The sequence below is a fragment of the Sminthopsis crassicaudata genome, chromosome 3, assembly GCF_048593235.1.
Source record: "Sminthopsis crassicaudata isolate SCR6 chromosome 3, ASM4859323v1, whole genome shotgun sequence".
In the NCBI taxonomy this organism is placed as follows: Eukaryota; Metazoa; Chordata; class Mammalia; order Dasyuromorphia; family Dasyuridae; genus Sminthopsis; species Sminthopsis crassicaudata.
Window position 1 is genome coordinate 623,964,664 of NC_133619.1, and position 11,890 is coordinate 623,976,553.

At 36.9% G+C, this 11,890-nt stretch overlaps 1 protein-coding gene across 1 annotated transcript in view; it reads right to left on the reverse strand.

Annotated features, from left to right (window-relative positions):
* Positions 1-10,987, reverse strand: part of PARK7 (Parkinsonism associated deglycase) — a 29,150-nt gene extending 18,163 nt beyond the window's left edge. Inside the window, exons 1-5 of the mRNA XM_074306354.1 lie at positions 10,805-10,987; positions 3,748-3,954; positions 2,639-2,740; positions 1,481-1,540; positions 1,140-1,209 (exon numbers count right to left, since the gene is read on the reverse strand). Of these exons, the coding sequence (XP_074162455.1) occupies positions 1,140-1,209; positions 1,481-1,540; positions 2,639-2,740; positions 3,748-3,837 (322 nt within the window). The 5' untranslated portion in view covers positions 3,838-3,954; positions 10,805-10,987. The remainder of the gene's footprint in view (positions 1-1,139; positions 1,210-1,480; positions 1,541-2,638; positions 2,741-3,747; positions 3,955-10,804) is intronic.
* Between the last annotated feature and the right edge of the window lie 903 nt (positions 10,988-11,890).

Here is an 11,890-nt window from a genome sequence, read left to right on the forward strand (position 1 = left end):
TAGATAAGAAGCCAAAGTTTTTCTCAGTTTCCATTATCGTGGATGGTAATGACAGCTAATCTTCACTGACACTTCATCAAGTGTCTGGGCATTCTTTCTTTCATTTATTCTCCACAACTCTGTAAGCCTGAAACTATAGTTACTGTCCCCATGTTCAGAGGAGAAAACTGAGGTTCAGAAAGATGAAGCTCCTTATTCAGAATTGTAAAAATCAAAAGCAGAATTAGAAACCAGCTCTCAAAATCTGGTATACTGTGTGACATCAGGTATTGACAATGAAATGTTTTCACTATCATTTTCATTTTCATATATATAAAAAATAGCAGCTCCAAGCAATCAGAAAAATTCCAATGAGAAGTCACTAAAATTAGAAAGGTTACAACTTAACTCATGAACTAAAAGTCACATACAGGATAACTAATGAGTTTACTTTGGGACAGATTTCATGCTGGGTGACAACTGAATCTTTTGGCAAAGAGCTTATTTGCTGGGGCAAGCATTTTAATTAACACTACAATGCCATTTTGTGTTTAACAAAATATTTGAAATTATCATTTTCAAAGAACCTATGCTAAGGATATAGGGGAAAAAATGATAAAGGGAGTAGGAGAAGGGCTCTCTAGAATCAGGAAATAATTTAGGAAACAGCAAAAAAACAATAACTTCCAACTCTTATTTATCCTTGAAATTACAATCAATTAATAAACCAATACTTGGCACTGTGCATACTATCCCCAAAGAGTTTACATCTCACAGAGAAAACATGTATATACATTTTATACACATACGCACACACATATATATATATATATACATACAATATGTATATGTATTTACATACAAAATATCTTATCTAATAAATTTTATGATTTCTAAAAGGGAACCTTTTAGAACACACTTGAAAGACTATTCCCAGAGGTTCTGGAATATCAACATTCTAAAAGTCCAAGACTATACTAGACCTGGGGCAGCTAGGTGACACAGTGGATAGAGTACCAGCCCTGAAGTCAGGAGAACCTGAGTTCAAATCTGGTCTTAGACACTTAATAATTCCTAGCTGTGTGACTCTGAGCAAGTCACTTGACCCCAATTACCTCAGCAAAAAAAAAAAAAAAAAAAAAAAAAAGAATATACTAGACCTGCACAAATGGCAGCAATAAGGCCTTTTCTTTTCTCTTGTTCTTTCAGCAGTGTCTTCACTTGTGGGCTCTACAAAAAGACAAGTAACATATAAAGTAGTCATTAATCCATGAATCAATCTTCTCTGGTTTCTAATTCTGCTTTTGATATGAAATGCAAATACAACCTAAAACAACTATGATTTAGAAATATTGTAGAAAAATAGTTACTTTGAAGACATAGCAAACTTAAAACTCCGTATTATTAGTTTCACATTTGATATATCAGTTCCTCTCAAAGATTTTAATGACACTAGAAATATGAACCATAAACATTCTTAAATACTTCCTTTAGATTTTACCTCTCTCAAATTCTGTGCACCCAGATTACCTCCTGGCAGGACTATCACATCATATGGTGCCTAAAAGATTCAAAAACAATTTTAAAAAGGGCATTAAAGGGAAACATTCTAATTACATTTTCCATCTAAACTAATTATAAAGAATATTCAGAAAAATAAAGAATTTGAGAGAAAAGTGATCAAAAGCATGTCCTAAATGACTTCAAAAGTGACAGTTTTCAAAAAATATTATCTAACATTTACAAAGTGCTAACATTTACAAGGTTTACCAAATATTCTTCACCTGTTATTTTATTTGCTCCTCTTAATCACACATTGAGAAGTAAAGTATTAATAGCTTCATTTCACTTGTGAGGAAACCAAGGCAGACAAAAGTAAAGTGACTTGCTTTAAGCATTCATTTTTAAAAGCATCAACAAGTTTCATAACTGATTATCAACATTCAAATTCCCTACAACCTACCATTAACATGTTTTTAGAAGGAAAAAGATTTGTGTCTCTCAAAATTTTAAAAATCCATTGACTAAATAATATTCTCAACTAGAGTCATTTCCCTAAATTTAAGGCACCCAAAATTCCCTGGGTGCAGATTGATTCCCCCTTAGATTTCTTTTTATCTGATGCTGTGTCCAAAAAAGTAACCCTCCCCAATTCATTTTGATGATGACATCACTAGTCAGATCAATGTAAAAAATCTGGAAACTTTTCTTATTTAAATTCTCATGACAGCAATAGAATGAATATGTCAATCAATTTAATTCTCCTTCAATCAGAGGCTTATCAAAAGTTCTACCTAAAGTAAACATGTAAATATTTCTGTTCCTTTGAAAACAGAATACAGGGTTATGAGAACAAGAAATGTTCAGGAGATCAAGTGCTAATCCTTGTCACTCTGGCCCCTCTTTTGTTTTGGTAGCAGAACAGCAGGAAAGATAACAAGATTACATTGTTGTATAGATATAGAAAACACAAAAATGATCAAATTTTGTGCCAATTACACACTGTAATAAACAGGATAATACCTGATAATGATTTATAATATAAGGTAATAGAAAGCTCTCGTGAACAGTGAACAAACCATGAATACATTTTTGAAATCAACTACTGAAGAAGAACGATCAATCAGCTTTAAGGACTGTTTGATGAAAAAGGACAAACCTCCTTTGTTGCGTCTTCTAGACTGGCATCGGGGCAAATGAGCACATCTCTACTACACTGTACTGGATCCTTTCCAGAAAGACCTGCAACAATGACTTTCATCTGAAAAACAAAAACAATTCCCAGACCTCTATTTAAGAAAATTGACAATTTGTAGGACAAGTGCATTATGAATTGATAATGTAATATGGCAGCCTAAAAAGCTAAGACCTCAGGCTCCTTAGGCTTAGACTCATGTCTAGGAGATGGGAGGTGACTGACTCAAGTTTTGCTCTGTCCTATTTAGCTTACATTTAGAACACTGTTTTCAAATCCAGTTGTCAATTTAAAGGGCAAGGATCAACAGAACAGTGAAGGACTAGAAATTGTGCCATGTGAGGATCAGGTAAAAGAATTAGGGATGAAGAGAGGAAGTGGGGATGATAGACCTCTTCAAGTATTTAAAGGAAGAACTAAGCTTCTACATGACTTTAGAGTTATAGAACAAGAAAACAATGTAAGTTTTTTAAAAAGGAAAATGTGGTCTTGTCCTAAAATAAATTCCTAACAAGATTCAAAGTAAGATCAACTAGCTGCAGAGATAGTGATGTCCCTCTCCTAGAGGAACTGTGGTCAGGGATGTTGTAGCTGGGAGTCTTGAATTGGACAATGGCCTCTGTTAGAATCTTCTCAGAGCTGAAAGGGATATTTTCAAATTCTCTTATTTTGTGATGTTTGTATGTGGTGCCAATAGATGTTGCACAAAAAGTTGTAGTAAATGCTTTTTGTCATAAGTTTTTAACTTTATAACTTTATTGTCATAAGTTTGATCACTACATACTCAAGATTATTCGGTGAACTTCTCAATGGGGGCAACACTTCTTTTGGTGATAGAGAGAGTAAAAGAGCCATGCATTCTTATCTGGGCCAATATCTGTGTTCTCCTTCACAGAAAAAGTCCACCTAACATTCTGTCCCCAACTCCAACAAGTATACCAAGTATTGACTTTATGTTTAACATTATTTATACTAGCTGTGGAGATTTAAATTTCATAAAACTCTGGTAAGTGTGGTCAAAAGATATAAAAGAAATCCATAAATACATCGACAGAAAGAGCGTGCATACTTACTCCAGCCCTCCTCATTAAATCAACAGGGATAACTGTTTCCATCTCCTCTGCTCCTTTAGCCAGGATGACTAATGCTTTTTTTGCAGCCATTTTTTAAATCTTATTTTTTTGAATAAACACAATTAATCCACTGAACCTTTTACTGCAACCAAGGAATGTACAAAATTGAAACTTGAGGAGCTTCTCAAACAGTAGAGCAAACACCTCCTAGGGAAAATACAAAGTTTAGACAGTCAGACACTAGTAAACATCATTATCCATTAACATTTTTGAAAGCACATTCTTTTATACAGTATTATATCAACTAATCAATTTATTACATATTTCTAAAGAAAGTCAGGTTTAGTGAATATATTCTCATGAATCATAATAGGAGAAACTCAGTTTAGAAAAGTTCAACTGAGTTTTAAATACATTTTAAAAAACAATATTTAGACATTTTTTGCAAGTGAAACTTACTAAAACTAATGCTTTACATGCCTTTTTCACACATTAGTGAGAAAAGGGTAGTTTTCTCTTTTAGCAAGAAGGAAAATCCTAATTCACAGCATGACATGAGTAGGCAAAAATATAATTTTTCTCTCTAAAGGTTTTAGAGGGGAATTTTTAGCATGAATCTTTGAATCTATTTTACATTAGCAATAATATTTTAATACATTCATATTTTTTAGAGTAGAAGAAAAGATATTACCCTTATACCAAGCTTTAAGGTAAACTATATAATTAAAAAAATTTTTTTTTACTTATAAGTCACTTCTAACGCAGTTCTTATCATAATCACTTGCATTCTTACTCTGATGGTTTAGTTTATTTGTCAAACAAATATTTTTCAATCATAAGAACTACAATAACTTTTACACTATATATACTTCTAAAAAAGCATAAGCTGCAATTATTCATAGAACTACCATAGGCAAGAAACAGAAAACTTTATTTTTGAATTTAATTATCCCAAGGGTAGTAATGTTAAAAAGTTAATAGCATTCACAATTTGGTTGCATTAATTTTTCTCAACTTTTTTGTTTATAAAATACCAGTCATGTTGTAGTCCGTATAAGTAAGCAGTCTATTAAATATTCCTGAATTAGCATTCAAGACAAATGCTAAAGGTCAACCTGAGTCAAAATTCAATTATTTTATGTAATGATTCAAAAAGGGGCATCTCCAATAAGAGAATCTAAACTTTCAAATGTCAAAATGAGCCCACTAACTCTCAATTTTCCCCAATACTGTTCAGAAGCTCCTAATGTCCCAGTAAATGAAAAGATTCTTGAATTCCCAACACTATCCTTGCCCCCTCTTTGAGAAGATAGACTAATATGCAATCTTATCAACAAGCATTTTTTTTCACAAATTTATATTTGTCATATTCAGCATTAGTGAATCCTCCACATTTATCCAGATTATTCTATCTAAAAGTATATAAGAGGAAATCTGAAGCAGCTTGAGGCAGCTTGTTACCTACCCTCCGGCACAAGCAGAGGACTCATATTAACTTGGAAGTAATTTGGCAGAATCACTTATATTGGCCACTTTTATCTGCTTGAAGACTTATGAGAATGATTTTATACTGAACTCGTTCCTTTTATGTTTAAATATGCTTCCTAAAAATTCTTTTTTAATGGTGTTAAATGAAGAATCAAATTATTTACAATGTCAGCAAAACTTAAGATCCCCTACTGGCAGGAATGGAATATTCCAATATGTCTCCCAAAGTCTCTGCTGTTTTTAACCCACTTTGGTCCAAAAAGGATTTAAAAGAAGAAACTCTCTCACATTATACCTATATTTACTCTTAAAATTCCAAGGACAAATTCAAATCCCTTCAGTCTTTTGACATATTCTTCTTCCAGTCTACCAAGCCCATCATGTTGGTACTCTTTACTACTTATTCTTCTTTATCCCACATAATCAATTGGGAAATTTCATCCCTTCAATTTTCACATCTCTTGAACCCAAACCTCCTCTCTACTCACAAAGTTACCACTCTATTTGAGGCCCTCCATCACCACTGGCCTAGACTAGGCCTAATCCCTAATTAGTCTTTCTCTTCAAGTTTCTCCCCATTTCAATCTTTCACATAGCTGTCAAAGTGATTTTCCTTAAGCAAAGATATGACCATGTTATTCTGCCATTCAATAAATGCTGGTGCTACTTACTGCCTCTAAGATAAAATATAAATTCTTCTGGCTTTTAAAGAACTCTATCCTTCACAAACTAGTCTCAGCCTACTCTTCTATTCTTGTTACATATTCTAAATTCACCTTCCCATACTCTACAATTCAGCCAAAGTGATTTTTTTCACTCCTGACAAGTTGTCTCTCCTGTCTCCATGCTACAAACACAGTCCCTTGTCTTCTCCACTTCACAGAATCTCTCAAAACACATCTCAAGCACCATCTTCTACATGAAGCCCTTCTTGATCCTCCTGATATATTTCCTATCTTGTATTTATATGTATGTATATACACCCCTCTGACAGAATGTAAACTCCCTAAGAATAGAGACTACTTCATTTGTGTCTCTAGCCACCAGTGTCTAGTACAGTATCTGGCTTCTAGAATGAATTTAATTGATATAAAATGTATTAATTATTAAAGACATACAAGAGGAAAGTTCATATGTAAGGTGAATATTTCTTTTTTTAATACTCTTAAGCCTAAGAAAAAGATCATAGGAAATAGAGATTATCAAGTTCAACTATGTTCCCATTTTGTGATGAGTAAACTGAGGTCCCTGGGGTTGTCACTTGCCCAATCCCATAAATAGTAAGTTGCCGGATCCTCTGGTGAAAGAATCAGTTTTTTTCCATCATACTAAATTGATTCTCTATTGAAGTCATACTATCTGTGTTGATGGTTTATATAAGACATTTTCATAAAATAGAAGCTTTTCTTGGGTACTTAATATTCTGCTTTTTCCAATTCAACAATGTTTAAGTGGCTCCTGGGCAGAAAATGCTTTGCCAAGAGGACAACACAAATCAGTGGAAAGAAAATCCTACCATCCTTGGACTTTATCTCATTCCTGTGCTTGGAATTAAACTCTGCTCCATATAAATGATGCTTAAAAGTTTTAGCTAAAGTCCTATTTCCTTCATAAGAATCTTCTCTTACATTCTAGCTATACCAAGTTCTGTGTCTGTTAGCAATTCCCTTCCCCCTTTATTCCTGGGTGTGCTCTGGGGAATTGAGACAGACCACAGAAAAATTTGAAAGGCACAATCGTCAAGTTTGTGAGGAAGGTGGCACAGTGGGAAGGCCCAGGGCTGTAAGCCAAAAAATGTGCCCTCTGGGTCCTGTGGAGCCATCAGCTGTCTGTGCCTCAGTTTACTCATCTGAAAAACCAAGCTCTTTGGATCCTTCCATCGACCCTCAAAATACTCAGAATTTATGCTGTACAATATAGCCCCTGCTGCCTAGTAGATGAAATTAAATCAAGTATGCAAAACATTTGGCAAATCCTAAATGTCAATTATTGGCTATTATGAATCCTGTTCTGTTGGTGCATATCTGTCTTGTCTACACAAAAAGTGTTTGAAGGCAGAGCCCATGCCTGTCCATCAGCAACCTCCTAGTCCTTAGCAGCTGGGCCCACAGTGAGCATGCAGACTTCTCAAAAATCTGTGTGCATCACCACCCACCCAAAACTTAACAGGAAAATCTTAAAGCTTGTCTGGAACACAGGGATTAAGAGACTTCCCTGTGCTCACACCGTTAAGTGTCAGAAACAAAATCTGAATCCAGGACTTCCTGATCCACGTTCAAAACTCAATCCAGCTGACCAGACTGCCAAGTACTTACAACACCTGTTGTGCAGTTAAAATATAATCTTGAACAGTATTTTACATAAATATATCAGTGTATCTGAAAGTGTTAAGTACCAAAGTTAGTTTTACTTATCTTTTTATCTATAAGAAGACAATGATCTCGTGTTCTTCTTAATGAGTCATTAGGCTTGAGGATGTCTTAATTTAGTGGCTTAAATAAAACTCCCTTAAGATTTCCACAGAAGAAATGAAAATGACAGAAATAACTCATTCATCAAAAAATTTTGTTACAGAAATGCAATTACAAAAAGGTCAATCCTGTTTTCCCAGGAAAGAAGGAAGCTAAATGAGCCTATCACACTACCTTAGGTAACATTTTAAAAATCTTTTATTAAGCACCTACTATATGCCTCAAACTATGCTAAGTACTTTAATTGTAGATAGGTGGTCCCAAAAAAGTAGCACCAGTACATGTCTTAAAGGGAGGTATAAATATCTTGAGATAAGAAGGTTCAGAAAAAGGAGAAAAGGGAATGTGACAAAAAGCAGCTAGCAAGGAGAGAATGGGCAATGCCTTTCTATATGAAATTAATCAACCAATAGGCATTTATTAAGGATCTTTGAAATGCTAAGCGTTATGGATTCAAAGACAAAAGTCAGACAGTCCTTGCTGTCAAATTTTAAATTCTCACTGGTAGTGACAATAATAAAAACCAATGTTTGTGTAGTGCTTACTATGTGCCAAGTTTGATGCATATATATGCATATGCAAAATAGAAACAAGGCAAATTTTGGGGAGAAAATACTAGCAGGTATGGGAATCAATGAAGACTTCATGCACAAGCTTGAGATGAACCTTGAAAGAAATCAGGAATTTTAAGAGATAAAGAAGGAATACTTTCCAGGCAGGGGCAAGTGCCAGTGCAAAGGCACAGATAGGACATAGAAGAACTGTAATATGACTGGTCTGGCCAGACCATCAAGGACTGGAAGGGGAGCAATGCATAAAAAATGGAAAGGGAGGTAATGGAATGACAGTCAGGAAGGCAGTTGAAATACCATACTCGGGCAGCTTAGGGGAGATCTATCCTGAGGCACTGCAACAGTTTAGAAAAGAGGAGGTAAGGATCTGAGCTAAAGTGGGAGCTGGGAAGTTGGAGGCAAGAGATCCTGGGAGAATTGAAGGCAAATGGAGTGGCGACCAACTGGCTATTTAGGGTGAGACATGGCACAAAATGGAAGATGACACATGTGCAAGAGGTGCTTGATTAGCCTAATATGTCATCACTGGCAACAACTTAAATCCCCAGGTATAAAAGTTTGGCTGAAGGGTCAGGAAAATCAGGAAGGGCTAACTTCCAGTAGGGCATGTAGGAGAGCAAGAGCCAGACAAAAGGAAGTCCACCCAACTTATTTTCTGATCCTATGTCACAAGAACTGGAAGGAACAGTGGATTGAGGAGGACTGGGGAGTATTTGTTTCCAGACTAATTTCATATGCTCCTTCAGTCGATATTTCAGTCTAACAGACCTTCTGTCACTCCTTGAGCTTCTTGGAATGAACTCCTGTCTCTTGGCAGCTTCCTTCAACAGCACCCCCTACAAGAAGCCTTCCCTAATCTCTCTGGTTAGTGTTTCCTCCAGCTCAAGTAACTGTAGCAAGCACTTACTGGTGTAATAGTGCTTTGTTAATCTTTGTATCATCAGTGTCTTGAATGTAAAAGAGCAAATATTTTTTCCCCTGGATTCTTTAATAAAAATAAATTTAGATTCTTTCTTTAAGGGTATTAGAATCCAATAATGGGGAGTTTCCTCTGGTGATAAAACCAGATTAAATGAGATGATCTATGTAAAGTGCTGTGTAAACCTTAAAGCACTATATAAATACCAGCTGTTATTCACACCAACGATCTGATTGAGCAGCTTTGACACATACCCTAAGATTCAGCTTACAACACAAGAGTACAAATCTTGCCCCAAAGATACAATTAAACATGTATCAAAGCAGGCAGAGGTTGAGTGAATAACGACACAATGTAGACTCCCACAGAGGAATCTTACTTAGCTCCTTTCTCTCTTCTATCAATAAGGCTGGCTTCAGGCCCCATATGTGGGCAATTTCAGGGAAGACCAGGTCAATCTTTTCTAAATTATGTTAATTTCATATTCTTCCAGGTGAATTTCATGTTCTCCTGGATCCTGCTTGTTTCAGTCTTACAAACCATTTTACTATCATTCCTTGACCTGAGCTGCCATAACTGTGCAAGTCCTGGATTCAAATCCTGCCTCATCAGATACTGGATGCATGACCATATTTAAAGCACTCAACCTCAGGGCCCAAGGCAGCTATTTGAGACTATCACAGACAAGCTGCCAATCTGCAGCAGTAAATCCACTTCCTCTATCCCCCAAATACCCCTGGCAGTGAAATCTTAGGATCACTAGCTCACCAAGTCCCCCCCCACCCAGAGGGAAGCCAGAAGCAGGTAAAGATTACAAGTTGAAGCAGCTCAAGTTTTCCTGAGCTCAAATCTTACTTCAAAATTCCTAGCTATATGACCCTGGGCAATCCAATTAATTTCCCCTAGCCTCAGTTTACTCATCTATAAAAGGGGAGAAATAATAGCACCTATCTCCCACAGAGGATCAAGTTAAATAAGATAAATTCATGTTTTATAAACCTTAAAAATATATATGTGTAATACAAATATATACGATTTACACATATAAATATATGCATTTGTAAACATATTTGTCATGTTATTTTATTATATTATATATATGTAAAATACGGCTGCTGCACATTTATATACATATAAATGTATGTAATTACACATGCATGCTAGCTGTTATTCCTGACTAGCTAGCACTGGTTGGCCTGGTCCTATAACAGGACTCTGCCAGGAGCAAAGAAAATCTGGATGGGGAGCCATGGGCTCTGGGTTCAAATCCTGCCCTTGTTACTCCTTGGAGCCCCCTTGCACCTCTACAAAGCGGGGTCACGGAGCTAAGGCCCTTAAGGTCATTTAATGCAAACCTCCCCCCTTTCACAGACCACGAAAGTCGGCCCTAAAGACCGATCTGGCCGCGCTCCCTCAGCCCAGGCCACGAGGAGTACTAGTGCAGCCGGAGCCGCCGCGCACTCGCCCAGTCTCACACGGGAGCCCCTGCGGGGGCTGAGCAGAGATGGACGGAACGCTCTGACATTTGAGGCCGGGAAGTGGGTGGCGGCGGCCGGGAAACTGACAGCCAGGGCGAGCCGAGGGGCCGAGGCCCAGGCGCCTCTCACCGCTTCTCAGGTGCCAAGCAGGCGGAAGGCCAGGGACCAGCGCGGGGAACGAAGCTCCACACCCACTGCCTCGCTGACGAGCTCTGGAGTGGGCGGAAGTGACGAAGGAGTTGACGTCGCCGCGGCCCGCTCATTCCGAGGGCAGCACGGCGCGACCGCAGAACCGCCCCCTCTCCCCATTCCGTCTCGCAGAGGTACTAGCCAACCACAGATAGAGGGGGCGGGACGAAAGGAAAAAGTCAGCCGAGTCAGCCAGTGAATGAAGGGGAAGCGGCTAAATTCGCGCATGCGCTTGCGAGAGATAGCTAGGGGGCGGGGCGAGGTAGGCCTCGAGCTCGCGTGTGGCGCTTGGAATTCTGAGCTAATTGGAAGAGGATCACAGTCTGGGCTAAAGGTGCAGGAGACCTCTAGAGGAACGATATTTACATAACTATTTTTGAACAGCCCCCTAATTAAGTTAAATACTTTATTAAAAGCACAAATCCATGCAGCCAATTAAATATTATGAAAAGAGTGGCAAGGTGTTAAGTTGGTATAAACTATTAGTATTATTGCAACTATTAAGGCATTTTATGAATAACAGCTGTCATTATTGTTGCAAAACTCAAAACTTTGTATAATTTGTCCATTATCATTATTGCAAACCTTAAAGCATTATATAATAGCTACCTATTTGCTATTGCAAAATTTAAAAATTTTAGGTAAATATCCACTATCATTATTTCTGCAATTCTTAAAGCATTATATAAATGTCAGCCTACGGTATTATTGCAAACCTTTAAAAAGCGTCTAAATGTCAATCATTACTAATGAATATTTTGATGCACGAATGGGACCTGTTATTAACATAAACCTAAATTGCTGAATGTGTCAATTATGATTGCAAATTTTAAAGCAGGTTTATGTCAGCAATTATCAGTGAAAACCTTAGAGCAGTGTCTGTATGTCAGCTCTATTGCAAAACTACAAGTATTCTATATAAAACATCAGCTGTTAATTTTGATTGCAAACTTTCAAGCTCTATATGTCTTCTATTGTTGCAAATTTTACAGTGCATGTAAAGGTTACCTATTACTATTTTTTATA